This window comes from Sapajus apella, unplaced genomic scaffold, assembly GCF_009761245.1.
Source record: "Sapajus apella isolate SASKATOON/1434 unplaced genomic scaffold, GSC_monkey_1.0 scaffold110, whole genome shotgun sequence".
NCBI classification, from domain to species: Eukaryota; Metazoa; Chordata; class Mammalia; order Primates; family Cebidae; genus Sapajus; species Sapajus apella.
This window is the reverse complement of record NW_022437050.1, coordinates 5,675,413-5,696,923: the sequence shown is the minus strand read 5'-3', so window position 1 is coordinate 5,696,923 and position 21,511 is coordinate 5,675,413. Positions and strand designations below refer to the sequence as shown.

Here is a 21,511-nt window from a genome sequence, read left to right as displayed (position 1 = left end):
TTTTTTATGAGATGGAGTCTTGCTCTATTACCAGGCTGGAGTGCTGTGGCACTATCTCAGCTCACTGCAACCTTTGCCTCTTAGGTTCAAGCGATTCTCCTGCCTCAGCCTCCTGAGTAGCTGGGATTACAGGCACGTGCCACCACGCCCAGCTAATTTTTGTATTTTTAGTAGAGATGGGGTTTCACCCTGTTGGCCAGGATGGCCTAGAACTCCTGACTTCGTGATCCACCTGCCTCAATCTCCCAAAGTGCTGGGATGACAGGCGTGAGCCACTGCGCCTGGCCTTTTTTTTTTCTCTTTGTGATACAGTCTCTCTCTCTTGCCCAGGCTGGAGTGTAGTGGTGAGATCTTGGCTCACTGCAATCTCCACCTCCCAGGTTCAAGCGATTCTCCTGCTTCTGCCTCTGGAGTAGCTGGGATTACAGGTGGGGGCCACCATGCCTGGCTAATTTTTGTATTTTCAGTAGAGATGGGGCTTCACCATGTTGGCCAGGCTGGTCTTGAACTCCTGACCTCAGGTGATCTGCCTGCCTTGGCTTCCCAAAGTGCTGGGGTGACAAGCGTGAGCCACCTTGCCCGGCTTACCAAACCATTTTCTACCTTGGCTGCACCTCTCTACCAGTCCCACTTAGCTGAGGACTCTTGACTCTTGGGTTCAGGTCAGCATGAGGGCAGGTGGACAGGGAAGAGGTGGGGAGCTTCCCTCCCGGTGGAGCAGCTGCTGCAGGGGGAGCATGTGCACTGAGGGTTGGAGACCCCCAGGTGCCTTCAGCCCTTTCCTTGCTCTCCCTGCCCCACCCCTGTCCCGCAGGCGAGCGAGGATAAGGTGAGGCAGCTGGTGAAGGAGATCGGCCGGGAGATCCAGCAGCTGAGCATGGCTGGCTGCTACTGGCTGCCCGGTTCCACTGTGGAGCACGTGGCCCGCTGCCGCAGCCTGGTGAAAGTGAACCTCTCGGGCTGCCACCTCACCTCCCTGCGCCTCTCCAAGATGCTCTCGGCCCTGCAGCATCTGCGCTCGCTGGCCATCGACGTGAGCCCTGGCTTCGACGCCAGCCAGCTGAGCAGCGAGTGCAAGGCCACGCTGAGCCGCGTGCGGGAGCTCAAGCAGACGCTGTTCACGCCCTCCTACGGCGTGGTGCCCTGCTGCACCAGCCTGGAGAAGCTGCTGCTCTACTTCGAGATCCTGGACCGCACTCGCGAGGGCGCCATCCTCTCGGGCCAGCTCATGGTGGGCCAGAGCAACGTACCGCACTACCAGAACCTGCGCGTCTTCTACGCGCGCCTGGCTCCCGGCTACATCAACCAGGAGGTGGTGCGGCTGTACCTGGCTGTGCTCAGCGACCGCACGCCCCAGAACCTCCACGCCTTCCTCATCTCCGTCCCCGGCAGCTTCGCAGAGAGCGGTGCCACCAAGAACCTACTGGACTCCATGGCGCGCAACGTCTCGCTGGACGCCCTGCAGCTGCCCAAGTCGTGGCTGAACGGCTCTTCCCTCCTGCAGCATATGAAGTTCAACAACCCGTTCTACTTCAGCTTTAGCCGTTGCACCTTGTCGGGAGGCCACCTGATCCAGCAGGTCATCAACGGCGGGAAGGACCTGCGGAGCCTGGCCAGCCTGAACCTCAGCGGCTGCGTCCACTGCCTGTCCCCGGACTCCCTGCTTCGCAAGGCGGAGGACGACATTGACAGCAGCATCCTGGAGACTCTGGTGGCGTCCTGCTGCAACCTGCGCCACCTAAACCTCTCGGCTGCCCACCACCACAGCTCTGAGGGCCTGGGCCGCCACCTCTGCCAGCTCCTGGCCAGGCTGTGTCACCTGCGCTCCCTCTCCCTACCAGTCTGCTCCGTCGCCGACTCTGCGCCGCGCGCGGATCGCGCGCCTGCGCAGCCTGCCATGCATGCCGTGCCGCGCGGCTTCGGAAAGAAAGTGCGCGTGGGCGTGCAGTCCTGTCCTAGCCCCTTCTCCGGCCAGGCGGGCCCCCAGCCCTCATCAGTGTTCTGGTCTCTGCTGAAGAACCTGCCCTTCCTGGAACACCTCGAGCTGATCGGGTCCAACTTCTCCTCTGCCATGCCGCGCAACGAGCCGGCCATCCGCAACTCGCTCCCGCCCTGCAGCCGCGCGCAGAGCGTCGGGGACTCGGAGGTGGCCGCCATCGGCCAGCTGGCCTTCCTGCGGCACCTGACGCTCGCACAGCTGCCCAGCGTCCTGACGGGCTCCGGGCTGGTCAGTATCGGCCTGCAGTGCCAGCAGCTGCGGTCCCTGTCTCTGGCCAACCTGGGCATGATGGGGAAGGTGGTGTACATGCCCGCGCTCTCGGACATGTTGAAGCACTGCAAGCGGCTGAGGGACCTCAGGTGAGGGGGCCTGCGGGGACCTCCCGGGCCTCTGCTGGAGGCTGTCGGAGGGAAGTGCATTTGCGTGGAACTAGGAGGCGGCCGTGCCACAGGCCTGTCCTCCAGAAGGGCAGAGGTTAGGGTGGGACCTCGCCGCGTCCCATGCGGGGCTCGGGGGGCTCTGGGGAGAGCGGCATCTAGAGGAGCTGGGGGTGCAGGAGGCGGATGGCTGAGCTTAGCGTCCTCACTCCTGATAGTGTTTGAGTGATTGCCCCGGCCCTACTGTGAGTCATCCTGCTTAATCCTCTCACAAGCCCGCCAGGTGCTTGTGGTTGTTGCCACACAGCAGAGCTAGTAGGTGGGGAGTCAGGATTCGAACCCAGGCCTTTCTGACCTGACTGCAATTTTTTTTTTTTTTTTTAGTTTTTTGTTTTGTTTTGTGTGTGTGTGTGTTTTTAAATTGCATTTTAGGTTTTTAGGTTTTGGGTTTGTTTTGTGTTTTGGGATGGAGTCTTGCTCTGTTGCCCAGGCTTGAGTGCAGTGGCGCCATCTTGGCCCACTGCAGCCTCTGCCTCCTGTGTTCCAGTGATTCTTCTGCCTCAGCCTCCTGACTACGCCCAGCTAATTTTTTATTTTTATTCTTTTATTAGAGTCAGGGTTTCACCATATTGGCCAGGCTGCTCTCGAACTCCTGACGTCATGATCCTCCTGCCTCGGCCTCCCAAAGTGCTGGGATTATAGGCGTGAGCCACCACATCCCGCCTTTTTTTTGTTTTTAATTTTACTTTTATTTATTTTTGAGACAGAGTCTTGCTCTGTCATCCAAGCTGGAGTGCAGTGGCACCATCATAGCTCACTGCAGCCTCAACCTCCTAGGCTCAATCAGTCCTCCTGCCTCAGTCTCTGAAGTAGCTGGGACTACAGGCATGTGCCATCATGCCTGGCTATATATATTTTTTTAAAATTTTGTAGAGACACTATATTGCCCGGGCTGGTCTTGAACTCCTGGGCTCAAGCAATCTTCCACCTTGGCCTCCCAAAGTGCTGGTGCTGGGATTATAGGTGTGAGCCACTGCACTTGACCTCCATCTTTTTTTTTTTTTTCTTTTCTTTTTGAGACAGAGTTTCACTCTGTCACCCAGGCTGGAGTGCAGTGGTGCCATCTTGGCTCACTTCAACTTCCGCCTCCCAGGTTCAAGCAATTCTCCTGTCTCAGCCTCCCGAGTAGCTGGAACTGCAGGTGTATACCACCACACCTGGCTATTTTTTTTTTTTTTTTTTTTGTAGTTTTAGTAGAGATGGGGTTTCACCATGTTGGGCAGGCTGGTCTTGAACTCCTGACCTCAGGTGATCCTGCCTTCGCCTCCCAAAGTGCTGGGATTACAGTCATGAGCCACTGTGCCTGGCAAGGCAGAGGCTTCCTGGGTCAGTAAGCACCATATGAAGGAACCCCAGATACTTGAAAATATGCCAGAGAGCAGTCAGTTCAGAAGGTCCAGGGGACAACGGGAGGTGAGAGGGAGTGGGAAAGATGGGGCGGACAAGGCAGGTGGTGACAGTGCTGAGGGCCTTCACCCGGGAGAGGGAGCGGCATCCTGGGCATCCCACATGGGCTGCAGGGGACAGGATGGAGGGGATGGCAGAGGTTGGCTCAGGAGGGGCACCACAGACTTCTGGGAGGTGACGGTCCCTGGGACTAGCATCAGGACCCATCCAAGAGTGGGGAAGAGGTGGAACCACCGGCCTGGGAGATCTCTACCCCAGACAGTGTTGGGGACCCATGGCATTTCCAGAGCCAAGCACAAAATGAATTTATGCTGATTATGCTGTGGAGCAAATGGTATTCTTGTCAGTTCCCAGCATTTAAGGAATAAGAATTTGTTAACTTGAGAGGCATTTGAAAATCTTGGCAGATAAATCCGATCATGAAAAATGACCCCAATGGGGTTGGGTGTGGTGGCTCACTCCTGTAATCCCAGCACTTTGGAAGGCCAAATTGGGCAAATCACCTAAGGTCAGGAGTTGGAGACCAGCCTGACCAACATCCTCCTGTGATGTTGGTAAAATCCTGTCTCTACCAAAAACATACAAAAATTAGCCGGGCCTGGGTAGTCTCAGCTACTCAGGAGGCCGAGGCAGGAGAATTGCTTTTTACCCAGAAGGCAGACAGAGGTTTCAGTGAGCCGAGATCGCACCACTGCACTCCAGCCTGGGTGAAAGCGTGAGACTTTCTTTTTTTTTTTTTTCTTTTTTTTTTTTAGATGGAGTTTCGCTCTTGTTACCCAGGCTGGAGTGCAATGGCGCGATCTCGGCTCACCGCAGCCTCCGCCTCCTGGGTTCAGGCAATTCTCCTGCCTCAGCCTCCTGAGTAGCTGGGATTACAGGCATGTGCCACCATGCCCAGCTGATTTTTTGTATTTTTAGTAGAGACGGGGTTTCACCATGTTGACCAGGATGGTCTCGATCTCTTGACCTTGTGATCCACCCACCTCAGCCTCCCAAAGTGCTGGGATTACAGGCATGAGCCACCGCGCCCGGCGAGACTTTCAAAAAAAAGAAAAGAAAAATTACCCAAAGTGGTCTGGCTGCAGTAACTCAAACTTGTAATCTCAGCACTTTGGGAGGCTGAAGTGGAGGATATCGTGAGCCCAGGAGTCCGAGACCAGCCTGGGCTACATTGCTAGACCACACACAACTCTGCAAAAAAATAAAAAGAATGAGCAGGGTGTGGTGGTTCATGGCCGTAGGCCCAGCTATTCAGGAGGCTGACATGGGAGGATTGCTTGAGCCCAGGAGGTTGGGTCAAGGCTGCAGTGAGCTGTGATCGTGCCACTGCATTCCAGTCTGGGCAACAGAGGAAGACTCTGTCTCTCAAAAAAAAGAGAAGAAAATTACTCAAAAGGTAGTGAAGGCCTTAAACCTCAGTGCTACAAGGGACTTGGGTTTGGGAGACAGTGGAGGCAGGGCTTAGATAGTGACCTGCTGTCTCTGTGAGTTCTTAGCTGGTGGGGTGGGTGGTGGGTACGTGAAGTCATACCTCAACCTAAGGGGCATGTGGGCACGTGTCATTGTCCCCACAATAGTTATCGTTCACTTTGTGCCTTTATTGAGAGCCATGCCCTGAGCCCATCATCTCCACCACAATCTGTTGAGGTTGCAGCCTTGACCATTGCCATTTTCCACATGAGGCTGTGGGAGCTCAGGGGGAGCCGAGTCTCTTGCAGACGCCAGTGCTTGACCTTGGCCCTGGAGCCATGCAGAGCAGAGATAAGGGTATCCTTGTAAATCTCCACTCTCCCTCTGAAGGCATGGCCGGAAGTGGCTGGGTCTGCTCGGGAGTGGCAGAGCTCGAGGCTCACACCCTGGAGCCTTCCAGGGCCCTGCAGCCAGGCTGAGCGCCTCCCTTCTTCTTGGCCTCCCATTGCAGACCTGTTAGTGTTGGGTTGAGAAGCCCAGGATTAAACTGGGACTTCCAAAAGACAGACCAGATCGCTAAAGCCTCTTTATTTCCTGCCTGCTGGAGTCACCAGGCCCTGGATCTGCCAACTGGATTCTTAGCTCAAGCCAACGTAGGGCTCCGTGCTTGGGGAATGGGCCGGTTATTTATGATCTGGCCCACGCATCCTGGGTTGCTTTGAGAACCAGATGGGAGACTTTTCAGAATCTCCCTGCTTTAGAAGTTTGATTCAATGGCCGGGTACAGTGGCTCACACCTGTAATCCCAGCACTTTGGGAGGCCCAGTAGGGCAGAACACAAGGTCAGGAGATTGAGACCACCCTGGCTGACAAGGTGAAACCCTGTCTCTACTAAATATACAAAAAATTAGCTGGGTGTGGTAGCGTGCTCCTATAATCCCAGCTACTCTGGAGGCTGAGGCAGGGGAATTGCTTGAACCTGGGAGGCGGAGGTTGCAGTCAGCCAAGATTGCACCACTGCACTCCAGCCTGGGTGACAGAGGGATACTCCACCTCAAAAATAAATAAATAAATAAATAAATAGACTCAATGTATGTGAATTTTGGGCTTCCCCAACTTTTTTTTTTTTGAAATGGTTTCATTCTGCCTCCCAGGTTGGAGTGCAGTGGCATGATCACAGCTCACTGCAGCCCTGACCTCCTCCGGCTCAGGTGATCCTCCCACCTCAGCCTCCCGAGTAGCTGGGACTACAGGCACACGTGACCACGCCCGGCTAGTTTTTTGTATTTTTTGTAAAGGTAGGGTCTTGCTATGTTGCCCAGGCTGGTCTTGAACTCCTGGGCTCAAGTTATCCTCTTGCCTGGGCCTCCAAAGGGCTGGGACCATAGGTGTGAGCCACTGTGCCCAGTCTAGAGGGTCTGTTACGTATGGCCTCCTAGTTGATGGGCCCAAGCCCAGAGTCCAGGTCGATGTACGGCCTGGGAGAGTTGCTTTGGCGTCCTCGGCTCATAGGTGACCTTTAGCTGTGGAACCAGGTGAGCCCACAGACTGGGCTAGGGTGCACGTGACAAGAATTGGCCAGGAAGAGGAAGAAGAATGTGGAAGGGAGACTGAGCAAGGGCTGTCGGCAAGTGAGGCACTGGCCGGAGGGAGGGGGTATTCTGGAAGCAAGAGGCAAAGGTGACGGCAGCCGCTGTGGGTGGAGGGTACCTTTGGGCTCATGTGACCCCTGCCAGGTACTTTTCATGTGCATACAGGTCTTGGTCCCTTCAATGTTTTCAAGAAACCCTCAGTGTCCACACAGTTGTACTCACTTTATGGATGGAGAAAGTGAGGCCCAGAGAGTGAATGACCTTGCCCGGGTTACGCAGCTGCTTGTCTCCTGCCTCCTGGGTGAGCGGCATTCCGTGACCCCTGATGGCCTCCAGGTTCTGGGACAGGATCCCCGTGGCCAAGGGCTTTCCTCAGGAGCAGGGCCACGGAGGCAGTGTGGAGAGGCCTGCGGGCCCCAGGATCAGTGGGTTTTGTGGGCCAGCCTGAGCAGCCGACCCACTCATAATGGGATCTCTGTGCACAAACTCAAGCCTGTGCCCAGCAGCCGCTGAGAACCATGACTGCTCTGAGCTGGGTACTGCCTGTTCAGAACAAACACTGCTTCCCAGACGCTGCCAGCTGGCCCCGTTCCTCTGGATTCTGGCCTTCTTCGGCAAGGGAGCCCAGGGACGCTGCAGCGAAAGGAGCAGGTGGCACTTGCTTGCCCGTGGGCAGGAGCTGTGTGGAGGAAACGGTGCTGGGGCCCCTGGAGGCTGGCACGGTGCTCCAAGGCTGCATTCTGGGGTGGCCGGAGTCTCTTTGGTGGCAGAGCTTGGAATCCCAGGCCAGCTGGCTGCTGCCACTGACAGCCCCACACTGCAAGTCCCAGCTTTGTGCCTGTTGGGGCTCCTGGTGGGGAGGGTGTGGTGCAGGGAGTCTCTCTGGCTTGGGCTTGGACACACCTCAGTAGTAAGGCGATTACAAATTAGACAGAAAAAGGCTCCTCCTTTCCTCAGACCGACTAAGCCCTGCTTGCTGTGGAGGGAGGGGGGCGCGTGTTACCCTGAGTCACTCGGGCTGCTGTGACCTCCGAACCAGGGCAGCGTCTGGGCAGAAGCAGGCCATCCTTTTCAGAGGCAGGCCCTGGCAGCCGCCCCAGGGACACCTCAGAGGCCTGGGTTCTGCTCTCACGGTCTGTGCAGTGGGCAGCCAGCTGGGAGCCCCCGAAATGAGCCCAGCGCCTTTCACGCCCATGGAGTCACCAGGAGACCCAAGTGCCCCCTCTGGGAACAGGATGTGGAGGCTGGATCCTCACGCAGAGGTTAGGCCTGGCGCAGTGGGAGCCTTTTCCTCGTCTCCATCCTCCCTGCAGACGCTTCCGGCCACCCGAATTAGGTCAGCTCTGTCACTGTCCTGGGTGACATGCCCTGGGTGGAGTGCCGTGGGAGCCTGCAAAGCTTTAAACATGCCAGTCCCCCGCCCGACCAGTCACCCCCATGGTCCTGCCGCATCCTGAACACCTGTGACAGGTGACTTCCTCAGGGGCGGAAGAATCTGGAGGTGGCTGTCTAGTGAAAAAAAGGTTTTTTTCATGCTCTGCCGACTTGGTTTTTAACCTCAGAGGCTCGAAGCGATCTGGGGCAGGTAGCACGGACCCGTATCGCCACCTAGTGACCACACGATGGCAGCTGTCCTCACCCAGTGCCCCGTTTCCATCCCCTGCTGTCTGGAGCCTCCTGCTTTTGCTTTGGAGAGAAATCCACAGGTGACTTTGCAGCTCAGCAGATGCGGCGCCTGCACAATCTTTCACCCTCCCCATTCCTACCTTCAGGTCTGCAAAGCGATGCTTACTTTACGATTTAGGGAGAGGTGGTATTTAAAATATATTTTAACGAAAACACTTTATTGCCATCTTTAAATAAAAACAATTTGAATAGCTTAACAAAACACATTTAGAAAAATAAAGACAATTTGCACGTTTTATTATTTATTTAATTTTTTTTGGTGTGTGAGACACAATCTCGCTCTGTTGACCAGGCTGGAGTGCAGTGGCATGATCTTGGCTCACTGCAACCTCCGCCTCCTGGGTTCAAGCAGTTCTTGTGCGTCAGCCTCCCAAGTAGCTGGGATTATAGGCAACCACCACCATGACTAGATAATGTTTGTATTTTTAGTGGAGATGGGGTTTCACCATGGTGGCCAGGCTGGTCTCGAACTCCTACCCAGCCGACTTGGCCTCCCAAAGTCCTGGGATTATAGGTTTGAGCCACTGTGCTCATCAGAAAATAATAATTTGGTTTTTAAAAGATAGAGCCAGGTAAACTGTTCAAAGATATGCCTGAACTGCAAAAAAAAAAAAAAAAACCGGGTCAGGGCCCGTGGCTCACACCTGTAATTTCAACACTTCAGGAGGCTGATGCAGGCAGATCACAAGGTCAGGAGATTGAGACCATCCTGGCTCACATGGTGAAATCCCATCTCTACTAAAAATCCATAAAATTAGCTGGGCATGGTGCCATGCACCTGTAGTCCCAGCTACTGTGGAGGCTGAGGCAGGGGAATTGCTTGAACCCAGGAGGCGGAAGTTGCAGTGGGCCAAGATGGAGCCACTACACGCCAGCCTGGGCGACAGAGCGAGACTCCATCTCAAAAGGAAAAAAAAAAACAAACAGCCAAATAGTGCAGGCATCTTTCTCCAGAAAAATCAGCTGAAAAGAAAATTCAGATTCATGATAGGAAAGGCACTGGTTAGCTATCTGGGCTCTGCCTGATTTTGGTGATTATTTTGTCCTTGGTGAGGATTAATCTAAGCTCCACGTGGCCACCCTTTACCTCCCTGGGAGGTGTCCTCTCTACTCAGGGCTGTCTGGATTCCTTCCTCTGTATCTTCAAGGACAAAATTGATTAAATGGTGCCTAGGGGGTGGGGCTTGTGCTCTGTGTGTGTGATGGGGGTTGTGGGTGCTCAGGGCACCCTTCCCTTTCTTGCGTTCTGTGCGGTGGGCCCTGGACACTGGCTTTTCAAAGTCACACCGTGAAGGCCCTCATTCCCCCCCTCCACACACACACAATCGCAGCATCGGGAGCATCAGAGAATTTCTTTTTTCTTTTTTTTGAGACAAGAGTCTGACTGTTGCCCAGGCTGGAGTGCAGTGGCACGATTTAGGCTCACTGCAAATTCTGCCGCCCAGGATCAAGCGATTCTCCTGCCTCAGCCTCCCCAGTAGCTGGGATTACAGGCGTGCCCCACCGTGCCTCGGTAATTTTTTTTTTTAAGAGATGGACTCTCGGCCGGGTGTGGTGGCTCACCTGTACAGTGTGCACTTGTAATCCAGCACTTTGGGAGGCCAAGGTGGGCGGATCACCTGAGGTCAGGAGTTCAAGACCAGCCTGGACAACATGGTGAAACCGTGTCTCTACTAAAAATACAAAAAATTAGCTGAGATAGGAGAATCACTTGAACCCAGGAGATGGAGGTTGCAATGAGCTGAGATCTCGCCATTGCGCTCCAGCCTGAGCAACAGAGCAAAACTCCATCTCAAAAAAAAAAAAAGAGAGAGAGATGAAGTCTCGCTCTGTTGCCCAGGCTGGAATGCAGTGGCTGGATCTTGGCTCACTGCAACCTCCACCTCCCGGGTTCTAGCAGTTCTCCTGCTTTAGCCTCCTAAGTAGCAGGGATTACAGGTGCACGCTGCTACGCCTGAATACTTTTTTGTATTTTAGTAGAGACGGAGTTTCACTGTGTTGCCCAGGCTGGTATTGAACTCCTGAGCTCAGGCAATCCACCCGCCTCGGCCTCCCAAAGCACTAGGATTACAGGCATGAGCCACCACACCCGGCCCTGCCTTAGTCTTTTTGTATCATCTTCCAGGGAAGGATCTCCATGTCTGTGGTGCCTTCTGTTATGACCGTCCTGGACATCTGTGCTAGGGTCCTTGAGCTGCCACGACGATCGATCACAAACAGAGTGGCTTAACATAACAGATGTTTATTGTCTCATGATTCTGGAGTCCAGAGGTCCAAAATCAGCGTGTGGGCAGGTTTGGTTCCTTCTGAGGATGGTGAGGAAGAACTCAGCCGCCTGCCAGCCACACCTGGCTGCTTGGCTGATGGACACGTGGCCCCATCTCCACTTTGCTTGTGGCCTGGCCGTCCTCTGTGTCTGGGTTAGCTCTGTGCCTTCACTGGGCCTTGTAAGGAGCCAGTTATCAGATTTAGTGTCCACCCTCATGCAGGATGCAACCTTAACTCCATTGCATCTACAACGAACCTGTATCCAAATAAGGCCACACTCTCAGGTCCCAAGGTGAGGACTTATGCATAGTGTATGTGGGGGGAGGGGTTGCAGCTCAGCCCCCGCCAGCCCCTCCCCATTCTCCTCAGCCCATCCCTTCAGCGGCTTCTCCCTCCACCCCAGGAGCTCCTGGCAGCCCCTGATGTAGCATGAGTTCCCCTCTGGCCTCTCTGCTCCTTCTTGACTGTCATCTCAGGGACTCGCTGCACCCCATGTCCTACCACAGTCTGGGTCTTGCCCAGTCCCACAGCCTGGTTCCCCAAGAGCCCCCGGACTCTCAGCAGCGCCACATCCGCACATCTGCCACTGCACCTTGCAACCTGCCCTGTCCTTCTGCTTTCTGTCTGGCTGGACAGACTCCCCTGGAAGAATCTAGAATGTTGTCCCCCAGTTCCCTTTCCCAAGTCCTCCCCTTCCCCCTGAGCTTTCTCGTCTTGGTCTCTATTGCTGTAGCGTTGGTGTGGACTCAAGGGGCTTCCTCCCTGCCTCGTGGCCTGGCCCAGCCCTGCCCTGCCCTGGCTGCCAACCTCTTAGCTTGGCCCCATTCCCCTCAGCCTCCCTTTCTGGCCCTGCAGCCATCCCATCTGTCGGGGCTGGACTGGCCCGCACCTGGCTGAGGTTCCGCCCATCCCCCTGCCCCGCCTCCTGGATTCCTGCCCCCTCCCACTGTGTTCAGTCACCATCTGAGCTCCCCAAGGGCAGGGGCCATGTGTGGGGTTGTCTCTGCATCTGCTGCCCAGCATGCCAGTGTTTGAGGAAGGTGGGGTGCCTAGGGGTTAGTGGGTGCACCAGGCAGGCTGGGCACACAGATGCTGATGGCCTCAGCCAGTGACTTGCAGCCGGGCTCTGTAGATACTGGCTGGCTATTTGCATCAGGCCCACTGGGTCCGCTCCAAATCGGTCTCCAAGGGAGACGCTGGGGGTCTGAGTCGGCACCCAGTCTTCCAGTGGATAGTGGTATAGAGGGGGACAGGAACAGCCGGGCTGGGTCCCAGGCCAGGAAGCTTCCACTCTCAGCATATCCGTGTGCCCAGCTGGCCTGGGCTGGCCTGCCAGCCCCTCCTGTGGGCTTCACGGCACCCTCTCTTCCTGCAGGCTGGAGCAGCCCTACTTCAGTGCCAACGCCCAGTTCTTCCAGGCGCTGAGCCAGTGCCCCTCGCTGCAGCGCCTGTGCCTGGTCTCCCGCAGTGGCACCCTCCAGCCGGACGCCGTGCTGGCCTTCATGGCCCGCTGCCTGCACGTCGTCATGTGCCACCTGTTCACCGGGGAGTCCCTCGCCACCTGCAAGAACCTGCAGCAGTCTCTCCTCCGCAGGTGAGTGATGTGGGCTGGGCATAGCTTCAGGCTCCGCAGACATCAAGTGCCTGCCAGTGATTTCATGGAATTGACCAGCACCAGGCAGTGACCTAGTGAAAGCAAGGGGTGTGGTCTCCTCCGGCCCAGCCTCTGCTCCTAGATACTCCCGAGCCACATGGTAAATTTTCTAGATAGTTCAAGCTGTCCTCTCCCACAAGCACAAAAGTGTGCTGCTACTTCTTATAACTGCTTTTGAGACAGAGTCTCGCTCTGTTGCCCAGGCTGAAGTGCAATGGCGAACTCTCTGCTCACTGCAGCCTTTGCCTCCCGGGTTCAAGCAATTCTCCTGCCTCAGCTTCTTGAGTAGCTGGGACTACAGGTGTGTGCCACCATGCCCAGCTAATTTTTGTATTTTAGAAGAGACGGGGTTTCACCATGTTGGCCAGGCTGGTTTCGAACTCCTGATGTCAAGTGATCACCCACCTCAGCCACCCAAACTGCTGGGATTACAGATGTGAGCCACCAAGCCCGGCCTCCGCATGGTAAATTTTCTAGATAGATCAAGCCCTCTTTTCCCACAAGCGCAAAAGTATTTTTCTTATTTTTGAGATGGAGTCTCACTCTGTTGCCCAGGCTGGAGTATAGTGGCAAAATCTCGGCTCACTGCAGCCTTCATCTCTCAGCTTCCCAAGTAGCTGCGACTACAGGTGCGTACTGCCAGCCTGTATTTTGTGTTTTAGTAGAGGCGGGGTTTCACCATGTTGGCCAGGCTAGTCTCAAACTCCTGACCTCAATTGATCCACCCGCTTCGGCCTCCCAAACTGCTGGGATTACAGGTGTGAGCCACCACACCCAGCCTGCAACTATCTTTTAACTCTGGATTTTTCACATCTCTGCACGTTGTTTAGATCTGGGAGCAGTGGTTACTTGGGCAGTTGTGGGTAAATGTTGTAGATTGAACAGAGATCCTTCTTGTGGGGCAGCCTCTCCCTCTCCTTGCCGCCTGCTGTCAGGCCCTTTCCGGGAGGCCCGTGTCCTCTGGCCCCTCTTCTCTTAGCTACGTAGCATCTGCGCTTCCCCTTGTGAGCAGGGTATACTGGGGTTTGATGATCTGTTGCTGAACACCAACTCAGATGAGCACCTAGAATTGAACACAAGTCAGGAGGCGATTCCTGGAGAGAGCTTGACCCTCGCAGGTGATTTGGGGAGTGACGTATTTAAAGACCTCTCAGGAGGACAGGCTGACTGTCAAAAATGAGCAGGGCTCCTGAGAGAGGCGTAAGCCTGGTGCTGAGTATTCGTGCCCCTCAAGGTGGGGAGAGGTGACAGGGAGGAGGCACCAGCTGTTCACAGAGTAGCAAGAAGAACCATCAGCTAGGAGGTCTCGAGCCATTGGGCCCTGAAGCCCTGCTGGCCGGACTCCGGGACAGTCTGTTGTCCTTGTGGTCTGCCACTGGCTTTCTCAGGAATAACCCTAGTTGAGGTTTCCCCTCTCTGCTTGTAAAAGCAACTTGTGTTTATAGTATTTTTTAAAAATTTAAACTATGAGTCAACCTCTTTTTTTTTTTTTTATTTTTTGAGACAGAGTCTCACTCTTGTCATCCAGGCTGGAGTGCAGTGGTGCGATCTCAGCTCACTGCAACCTCCGTCTTCCGGGTTCAAGCAGTTCTGGCTCAGGCTCCTGATTAGCTGGGCTTATAAGTGCACACCACTATACGCTAATTTTTGTATTTTTAGTAGAGACGGGGTTTCTCCATGTTGGCCAGGCTGGTCTCGAACTCCTGACCTCAGGTGATCTGCCCGCCTGGGCCTCCCAAAGTGCTGGGATTACAGGCATGCACCAACACGCCTGGCCTGATATCAACCTATTTTTAAGTGAAAGTTTCCCAACAGTGAAAGTTGCCAACTTTCCCTGGAGAACCAGCTGGAGATAAGGTTCTCATATTGTTTTGTAATCTGATTTCTAAACATGTAACATTGGCTGGGTGCCGTGGCTCACACCTGTAATCCCATCACTTTCGGAGGTCTAGGTGGGTGGATCACGAGGTCAAGAGATCAAGAACATCCAGGCCAACATGATGAAACCCTGTCTCTACTAAAAATACAAAAAAAAAAAAAAAATTAGCCAGGCGTGGTGGCACGTACCTATAGTCCCAGCTACTCAGGAGGCTGAGGCAGGAGAATTGCTCAAACTCAGGAGGCGGAGGTTGTAGTGGGCTGAGATCGTGCCACTGCACTCCAGCCTGGCAACAGAGACGCCGTCTCAAAAAAAAAAAAAAAAAAAAGTAACACTACACTGTGGAGTCTTCTTGTGTCAGTAAATAAAGCCCTAAGTGATTGCTCTCAGTGCCAGCCTGGTGGCCCTCATCTGGAAGTCGTGGTCAGCCTCACGTGGCTCTTGTAGAAAACACAGTTCCTGTGTCCTCGACTTTGCTTTGGACCTTGATGCTTCTTGCGGTGGAACCTGGAGGGCAGCCTGGGTGCGGCTGGAATGTTCCAGCTCATCCCCTTGCCTCTGCTTCCCCACACTTTAGCATCCTTGTGCTGTGAGCTGGATGTGACGCCTGCTCATGTGCCTGTTTTAGGGGGGGCTGAGTGGGTCACAGGTGCCAAAGGGCTTAGCCAAGTGGGCCTGGGGAGGGGCAGTAGCTGTTGGGGGCAAGGCTGCGTTTTCTCCGGTGTGGCGGCTGCAGGCAGCTCCGTCCTAGCTCCGCCCTGTCAGCTGCGGCAAGAGCCTCAGGCCTTCTCCCTCATCAGCTAGCAGCTGGGCTCCACTCAAAGGCGTCCCAGCCAGTGGGAGGCTGCCACTGTACGCCCAGAGCCGGCGTCTCCTGGGTGGGTGTGTTTTGTTGAAGGGACTTGAGAGTGGGCATTGCGTCTCTTCTGTTGCCTGTGAGTCTGGGCCTCAGACCCATCCCACGTGGGATGGTTTCAGCCTTGCAGGGGTGGGGTGGCTTTTCCTGCCGTGATGGGGGCCTGCTCTGGGACTTGCTTGTTTCCTTGCTGCAGCGGAGAATGTCCAGGATCCCCAAGCAGTTCAGGATGGCTGTGTTCATGACGGGCAGCCAACCCGGCCTCGAGGGTCAGAGCAGCCCCAGGCCCCACCCTCACAGGCATCCCGGGCCGATGAGCGTGCTTTTCCTTCTGGGTCTCAGAATCCTCTCTGCACAGCGCTGTAGGTGGGTTGGTTGTATGTGGCACCGGATGCAAGCCCCGACTTTGAGCTGCTCTCTCCTCTATTCACCTGCCGCTGCCTGTGCCCGGCTCAGTGCCGCCCCTTGCAGGCCAGGAGCTCCCCCTCTGGCCTCCTGGGGTGCCCTGCGCCTGTGCATTTTTTAGGCAAGTCTGATGCTCTAAATGGATGCTGTAAGGTCTCTGCATTCCCCAGTTGGATAGTCCTTTTTTTTTTTTTTTAAGGCTGTGCTCCATAGCTCTTCTTTGGTGTTTTTCTGTCCCCAGGCACAAGCTAAGCCTGGCGCTGAGCTCGCTGGTGGCCCCAGAGGGTGCTGGTCACACGCAGGTAACTGGGAGAGCCCTTGATCAGCCATGCTTGCTGCGTGGTGTTTGAGAGCATCCCCAGGACTTCCTGGACAGAAGCCGTGCCTGTCCCTCTGTGCCAGTCCCTCTGTGACCCCACTCCCCACCCCCGTGTCCCGCACCTGGCCCAGCACCCAGGCCTGTGGTGGGACCCCCAGCCCACTTGCTGCTGACTGAGCAGGAGGAGGTTGTTAAGGCGTCTGTGTTAGAGTGCGCCTCTGTCCTGAGCATTCTGTCTGCTCCAGGCACTGTCTTGCCTCTCGTTCAAGCCTCGCAGAAGCTCTGTGAGCTCATTGTGATCAGACCCAGTTTACAGAGGAAGGAACAGCCTCCAAGAGGCGCCCTGAGCAGTGTAGCAGGGAGCACATGCTGGTGGGATTAGAGTTCACACCTAGAAGAGGAGAGGGGCCATGCTGGGACTGTGCAGGGCCATCCAGGGCTGAGGGGACCTCCAGGCTCCGTGCCTCACAGGCTCTGTCAGGATCTTCTGTAGATGACAGGCTTACGGCTTTGCATGGACCTCAGTGCTCACATAGGCAGGATTTCGCCAGGGCTGCTGAAAGCCCCACCCTGCTGGAAGTCAGATACCACCCCAAAGCCAGGTGGGAGAGGCCCCTTCCACAGATGCCTGTGCCACTGCTTCCTCGTTGCCTCCATACCTGTGTCTGACTCCGTGCCATCCCCAATCATGGCAGTGTGGCCCAGGCCGCAGGTCCCGGCTGACCTGCCGACGGGGTCTGATCTTCATTCCCCGGACTTTCCGGCCCAGGGCACCTATGGGTCTGGCAGTCAGTGTCAGCCCCACAGCTCTGGCCTTTGCAGCTGCGCCCAGGGCCCAGCAGGTGGCGCCGGGGATCCCGGGAACCGGTCGCAGGCCCCGCCCCCTGCTCTGCACCTTGGACGCGAGAGGAGGAGCAGCGATTTTTGCTTTTCCTGATGCTTTTCTCTTTCTCATCTTTTTCCCTGCCTGGAGGATTACGGAGCCACAGGGAGGACCTGGCCCCGGGCTGTTGTTTGGCTCACCTGTCCCGTCCCCTGGGTGGCCTGGGGTCTCACCCATTTCTCTGTGTGTCAGCCTGCAGGGCCGGCTGGTGTGTGGCTGCTGACCTGAGGATGGTGACTGCACTGCCTCTTTTGACGGCCAGCACCCTTCTGTCCCTGACAGACTCACCGTCACACCACACGGCTGGGTGTTGGCTGTCGTCTCTTCTTTTTTTTTTTTTTTTTTTTTTAGAGACAGGTCTCTCTTGCCCAGGCTGTAGTGCAATGGTGCAATCACAGCTCACTGCAGCCTCGACCTCCCAAGCTCAAGCGATTCTCCTGCTTCAGCCTCCTGAGTACCCGGGACTACAGGTGCTTGGCACCACTCCTAGCTAATTTCTTAATTTTTATTTTTTGAGATGGAGTCTTGCTCTGTCGCCCAGAGTGGAGTCCAGTGGTGCGATCTTGGCTCGCTGCAACCTCTGCTTCATGGGTTCAAGTGATTCTACTGCCTCCAGCCTCCTGAGTAGGTGGGATTACAGGCGCCTGCCACTATGTCCGGCTAATTTTTGTATTTTTAGTAGAGACTGGGTTTCGCCATGTTTGGCTAGAATTTTTTGGTTTTTTGTAAAGATGGTGTCTCCCTGTGTTTCCCAGGCTGGTCTTTTTATTTTGTTCTATTTTATTTTATTTTGAAACAGAGTTTCGCTCTGTCACCAGGCTGGAGTGCAGTAGTGTGATCTCAGCTCACTGCAACCTCTGCCTTCCGGGTTTAAGTGATTCCTCTGCCTCAGCCTCCCGAGTAGCTGGGACTACAGGCACACCCCACCACACCCAGCTAATTTTTGTGGTTTTAGTAGAGATGGAGTTTCACCATGTTGGCCAGGCTGGTCTCAAACTCCTGACCTCAGGAGATCCACCTGCCTCAGGCTCCCAAAGTGCTGGGATTACAGGCGTGAGCTGCTGCGCCCGACCTAGATGTTTTTTTCTTGCTTTCTGGGGCACTGCTATGTTTTTCCTCTGCCTGGAGCTCCTGGGCTGGCGCTTGGGCCTTTGCATTTTCTTTTCTGTTTTTTTATTTTATTTTAGAGACCAGATTTCACTGTGTTGCCCAAGCTGGTGTACAGTGGTGTGATCATAGCTCACTGCAGCCTCAGCCTTTTGGGCTTAATCGATCCTCCTGCCTCAGCCTCCCGAGTGACCGGGGTGACAGGCATGCACCACCATGCCCAGCTAATTTTTTTTATTTTTTATAGAGACAGGGTCTCCCTATGTTGCCCAGGCTGTTCTGGAACTCCTGGGCTCAAAGGATCCTCCCACCTCTGCCTCCCAGATGGTGGGATTACAGGTTGAGCCACAGTACCTGGCTTGCATTACATTTTGGCCCAGTAGAACCAATAGGATTGTGCTGGTGGCCTGCTCTGACTGAGGGGTCCCTGCTCTGACCGAGTGGTCCCTGCTCTGCCCCGGCCCCCTGGTGGCTGGTTGTAGGGTGTCAGGGAAGGCAAAATGAGATCATGTCTGTCGAGTTCACACAGCGCCTGGTACAGGCTGGACACCCTGTGGCAACGGTGTATGAGTTTTCTTGCACAGTGTGGTGGGGGCTGGCCGCCTGGGGGTGGGGGCATTGGGAGGGTTGCCCACCTGCCATTTGTCACGCAGTCAAACGCGTGCTGTTCCTGAGTGGCCGCCTCTGTGTCTGCTCCCCCCAGCCATTACTCCTGCCTCACTGACCTGGGAGTCACAACCCCTTAAGGTGGCCCAGGCCCGGCTGTGGGGTGTGGGCACCTGTCCCATCTCTGTCCTGGCTGTAGGGCCTCTGTGGGCCACGGGCATCAGATCTGCCACTCCTGCTGTGGGGTCCCTCTGCTGCCCTCAGGTGCAGCAGCCTGTCCTGGCGGCTCTCCCATGCCTGCAGAGCAGGCTTGGCCTCCAGGGCCTCTGATTCTTGTGGCTGGCATGGAGCAGATGCCCCTGAGCCTGGAGAGAACCGTGGTGCCTGTTCTCAGCTGTCCTACGCCTCCCCAGCTCTGGCTGCCACATACAGGGCCCTCCAGGCACATCGAGGGTGACCCCCGAAGCTGAGCCTGGGTGGGGAGGGCAGGTGTGAGTGCCTCCCGGGCTCCCCCTGCAGGCTCCGCTCCCTCCGTGGCTGCCCACATGCTCCGCTGACCGCCTGTCTCTGGTTCAGCTTCCAGGCCGAGCGGCCCGCATTGAACGTTGTCATCTTCCCTCTGCTCCACGAGGGCCTGACCGACGTCATCCGGGACGTCCCCCTGGTGCACCTGGATGAGATCACCTTATTTAAGAGCCGAGTGGCCGAGGAACCGCCGAACCTGTGGTGGTGAGAGGCCGAGTTGCTGCCCATTGGTCTGAGTCACCTCGAGACACTGCAGGAGCCTGGGACACCAGGGACCCTTGGTTTGTCACAAGAAGAAGGGGCTCTCTCTCGGCTGGCCATGCCCCGCCTGGCTCTTGGGGCTCCTGGTGTCTCCATGGCTCTCTTATGGGAACTGTTGCTCCGTGAAGTTTGGGTCGAGGGGACATGCTCTGGGTGAAGTGAAGGGCTCAGGGGACAGTCAATGTGGGGCCTGGCTGAACCAGGCTGAGCCTTGGGACCTGGCTGTGGTGTTGGTGCACTGAGCCTCAATCCCTGGAGGCCCTGTCCATGGCTTGGAGGGCTGGAACCCTGTCCCACTGCCCCTTCGCTCTGACCGGCAAGCATGTCCCTTGGCTGTCGTGTTTGTGGTCACCTGCCACCTGTGCCTGGCGGATGGGTGGCTACATGCTGTCCCCCTGAAGTCCGGTTGGCCAGGCTGGTCACGTCGTGTCCGAGTATCCCCTTTCGTGGTCAAGTGTGACGTGGGAACGTGGTTGCAGACTTGGGGCTCTCTGTCCCTTTAGGACACACTAGAGCCCCCTCATGTCTCTGTGGCTTTTCTAGCCAGATGATGTCTGTGGCCCCAGAGAGGCCCCTGGGGTTGGGACTGCTGGTTGGAGCGTCCCCTGCGGCTTTTCAGCTCCAGGAGCAGGGCCTGTTTCTCATGAGAGAGCCCTCCTCCACTCTCACCCTCCCGTGGCACTCAGCCTCCCTGGGAAGGTCCACGTGCGCTCCTGGGCAGATCGATACATGTTTGGCCTTGTTAGAGTAATGTGAAACATTAAAACCCAGAAAGGATTCCTAAAGCTGGAGCAGCAATCACGTTACCCTGTTTCAAATGACTTTAAGACTTAAAAAATATTTGGCCTGTTTGGGGGTGCTCATACCTGTAATCCCAGCACCTTGGGAGGCCGGGGCAGGTGAATCGTGAGGTCAGGAGTTCGAGACCAGCCTGGCCATCATGGTGAAACCCTGTCTCTACTGAAAATACAAAAATGAGCTGGGCATGCTCGTGGGCACCTGTAATCCCAGCTACTCGAGAGGCTGAGGCAGGAGAATTGTTTTAACTCGGGAGGTGAAGGTTACAGTGAGCTGAGATCAAGCCATTGCACTCCAGCCTGGGCAAGACTCCATCTCTCCCTGTATATATTTACACATCCACACATATTCATATATATTCAACACATTTTGGGATGATCCCTTGAGCCCGGGAGTTTGAGGCCAGCCTGGGCAACACAGGGATACCCCATTTCTTAAAAAAGAAAAAAAAAAAAATTCAACAAAGCTATTCCAAAAACGAGGACACCCTCCCGGCGGCAGAGGCCTCACCGCATGTGCCATGCCGGGCCATCTCTGCCATCCTCCACCTCCAGGCGCTACTAGAGCCATCCCTGGGCTGGTGGCTTCCAAGGGGGGCTGTGGTTGGGTCCTGCTTGCCTGGACCTCCGCCCTGGCCATCATCATCCTCCTGGGTCTCTGTGTGACAGGTCCCCTGCCCTGTGTGATGGTGTTTCACATTTGTCGTGCTGTTAAAAAACAGGGGACACAATCCCTGGGCCTCCAATCACTGGCCCTGCTCTAGGCTCTGGTGGTGGGGGAGGGGACTCAGTTGTCAGTAGCTCCTAGCTTTGGGAGCCAAGGGAGTCCAGGAGGCCTTTGCAGAACTGGGGTAAAGGCTGTGGGGAGGTCCAGCCCTCCTGTGCTGGCTGCCTCCCAGCTTTCCATCTGGCAGTCTCGACCCCACCCCGGCTCCTCTGCTCACTGGCACAGGGGGATCTGGGGTGCAAGATCTCGTTCCGCTTCACCCTGTCTTTCTTGTATTTATGGGGTCAACCCCTCCTCTCTGAAGCCCACGGGTCCTCTTCCAGCCCCGAGCTGCACCCAGTGCAGAACCTTTGCCTCCTGGCCAAAGGAACCCTTCTGGCTGATCCAGCAGTGCCCGATGTGGAACCCACACCGGACCAAGCCGTCGCCTCCCAGAGGCCCTCCTGGCCCAGCCTCTGAGAGCCACACCCCTGAGCCCCGTCTCCTGGCCTGCAGGCAGCAGGACAGTCTGCCCAGGGCTCCGGGAGGCAGGGGCTGTAGATGAGGGTCTCAAAGGTGGTGGGAACACCCCGCCCCCCCCCCAAGTTCCTGGACATTTCTTTAGAGCTTTAAAATGGCACCTGGAGACCATCAGGTGCTGGTGATCAGATTGGGTGCTGCCAGGGACCGAGCACTTCTTACTCTCAAAACAAG

The 21,511-nt window shown here is 55.8% G+C and overlaps 1 protein-coding gene across 1 annotated transcript in view; it reads left to right on the top strand.

Annotated features, from left to right (window-relative positions):
- The window catches only part of FBXL18 (F-box and leucine rich repeat protein 18), a 37,572-nt gene extending 17,382 nt beyond the window's left edge, over nucleotides 1-20,190 (top strand). The window contains exons 3-5 of the mRNA XM_032259632.1: nucleotides 815-2,358; nucleotides 12,175-12,393; nucleotides 19,085-20,190. Of these exons, the coding sequence (XP_032115523.1) occupies nucleotides 815-2,358; nucleotides 12,175-12,393; nucleotides 19,085-19,241 (1,920 nt within the window). The 3' untranslated portion in view covers nucleotides 19,242-20,190. The remainder of the gene's footprint in view (nucleotides 1-814; nucleotides 2,359-12,174; nucleotides 12,394-19,084) is intronic.
- Nucleotides 20,191-21,511: the final 1,321 nt, after the last annotated feature.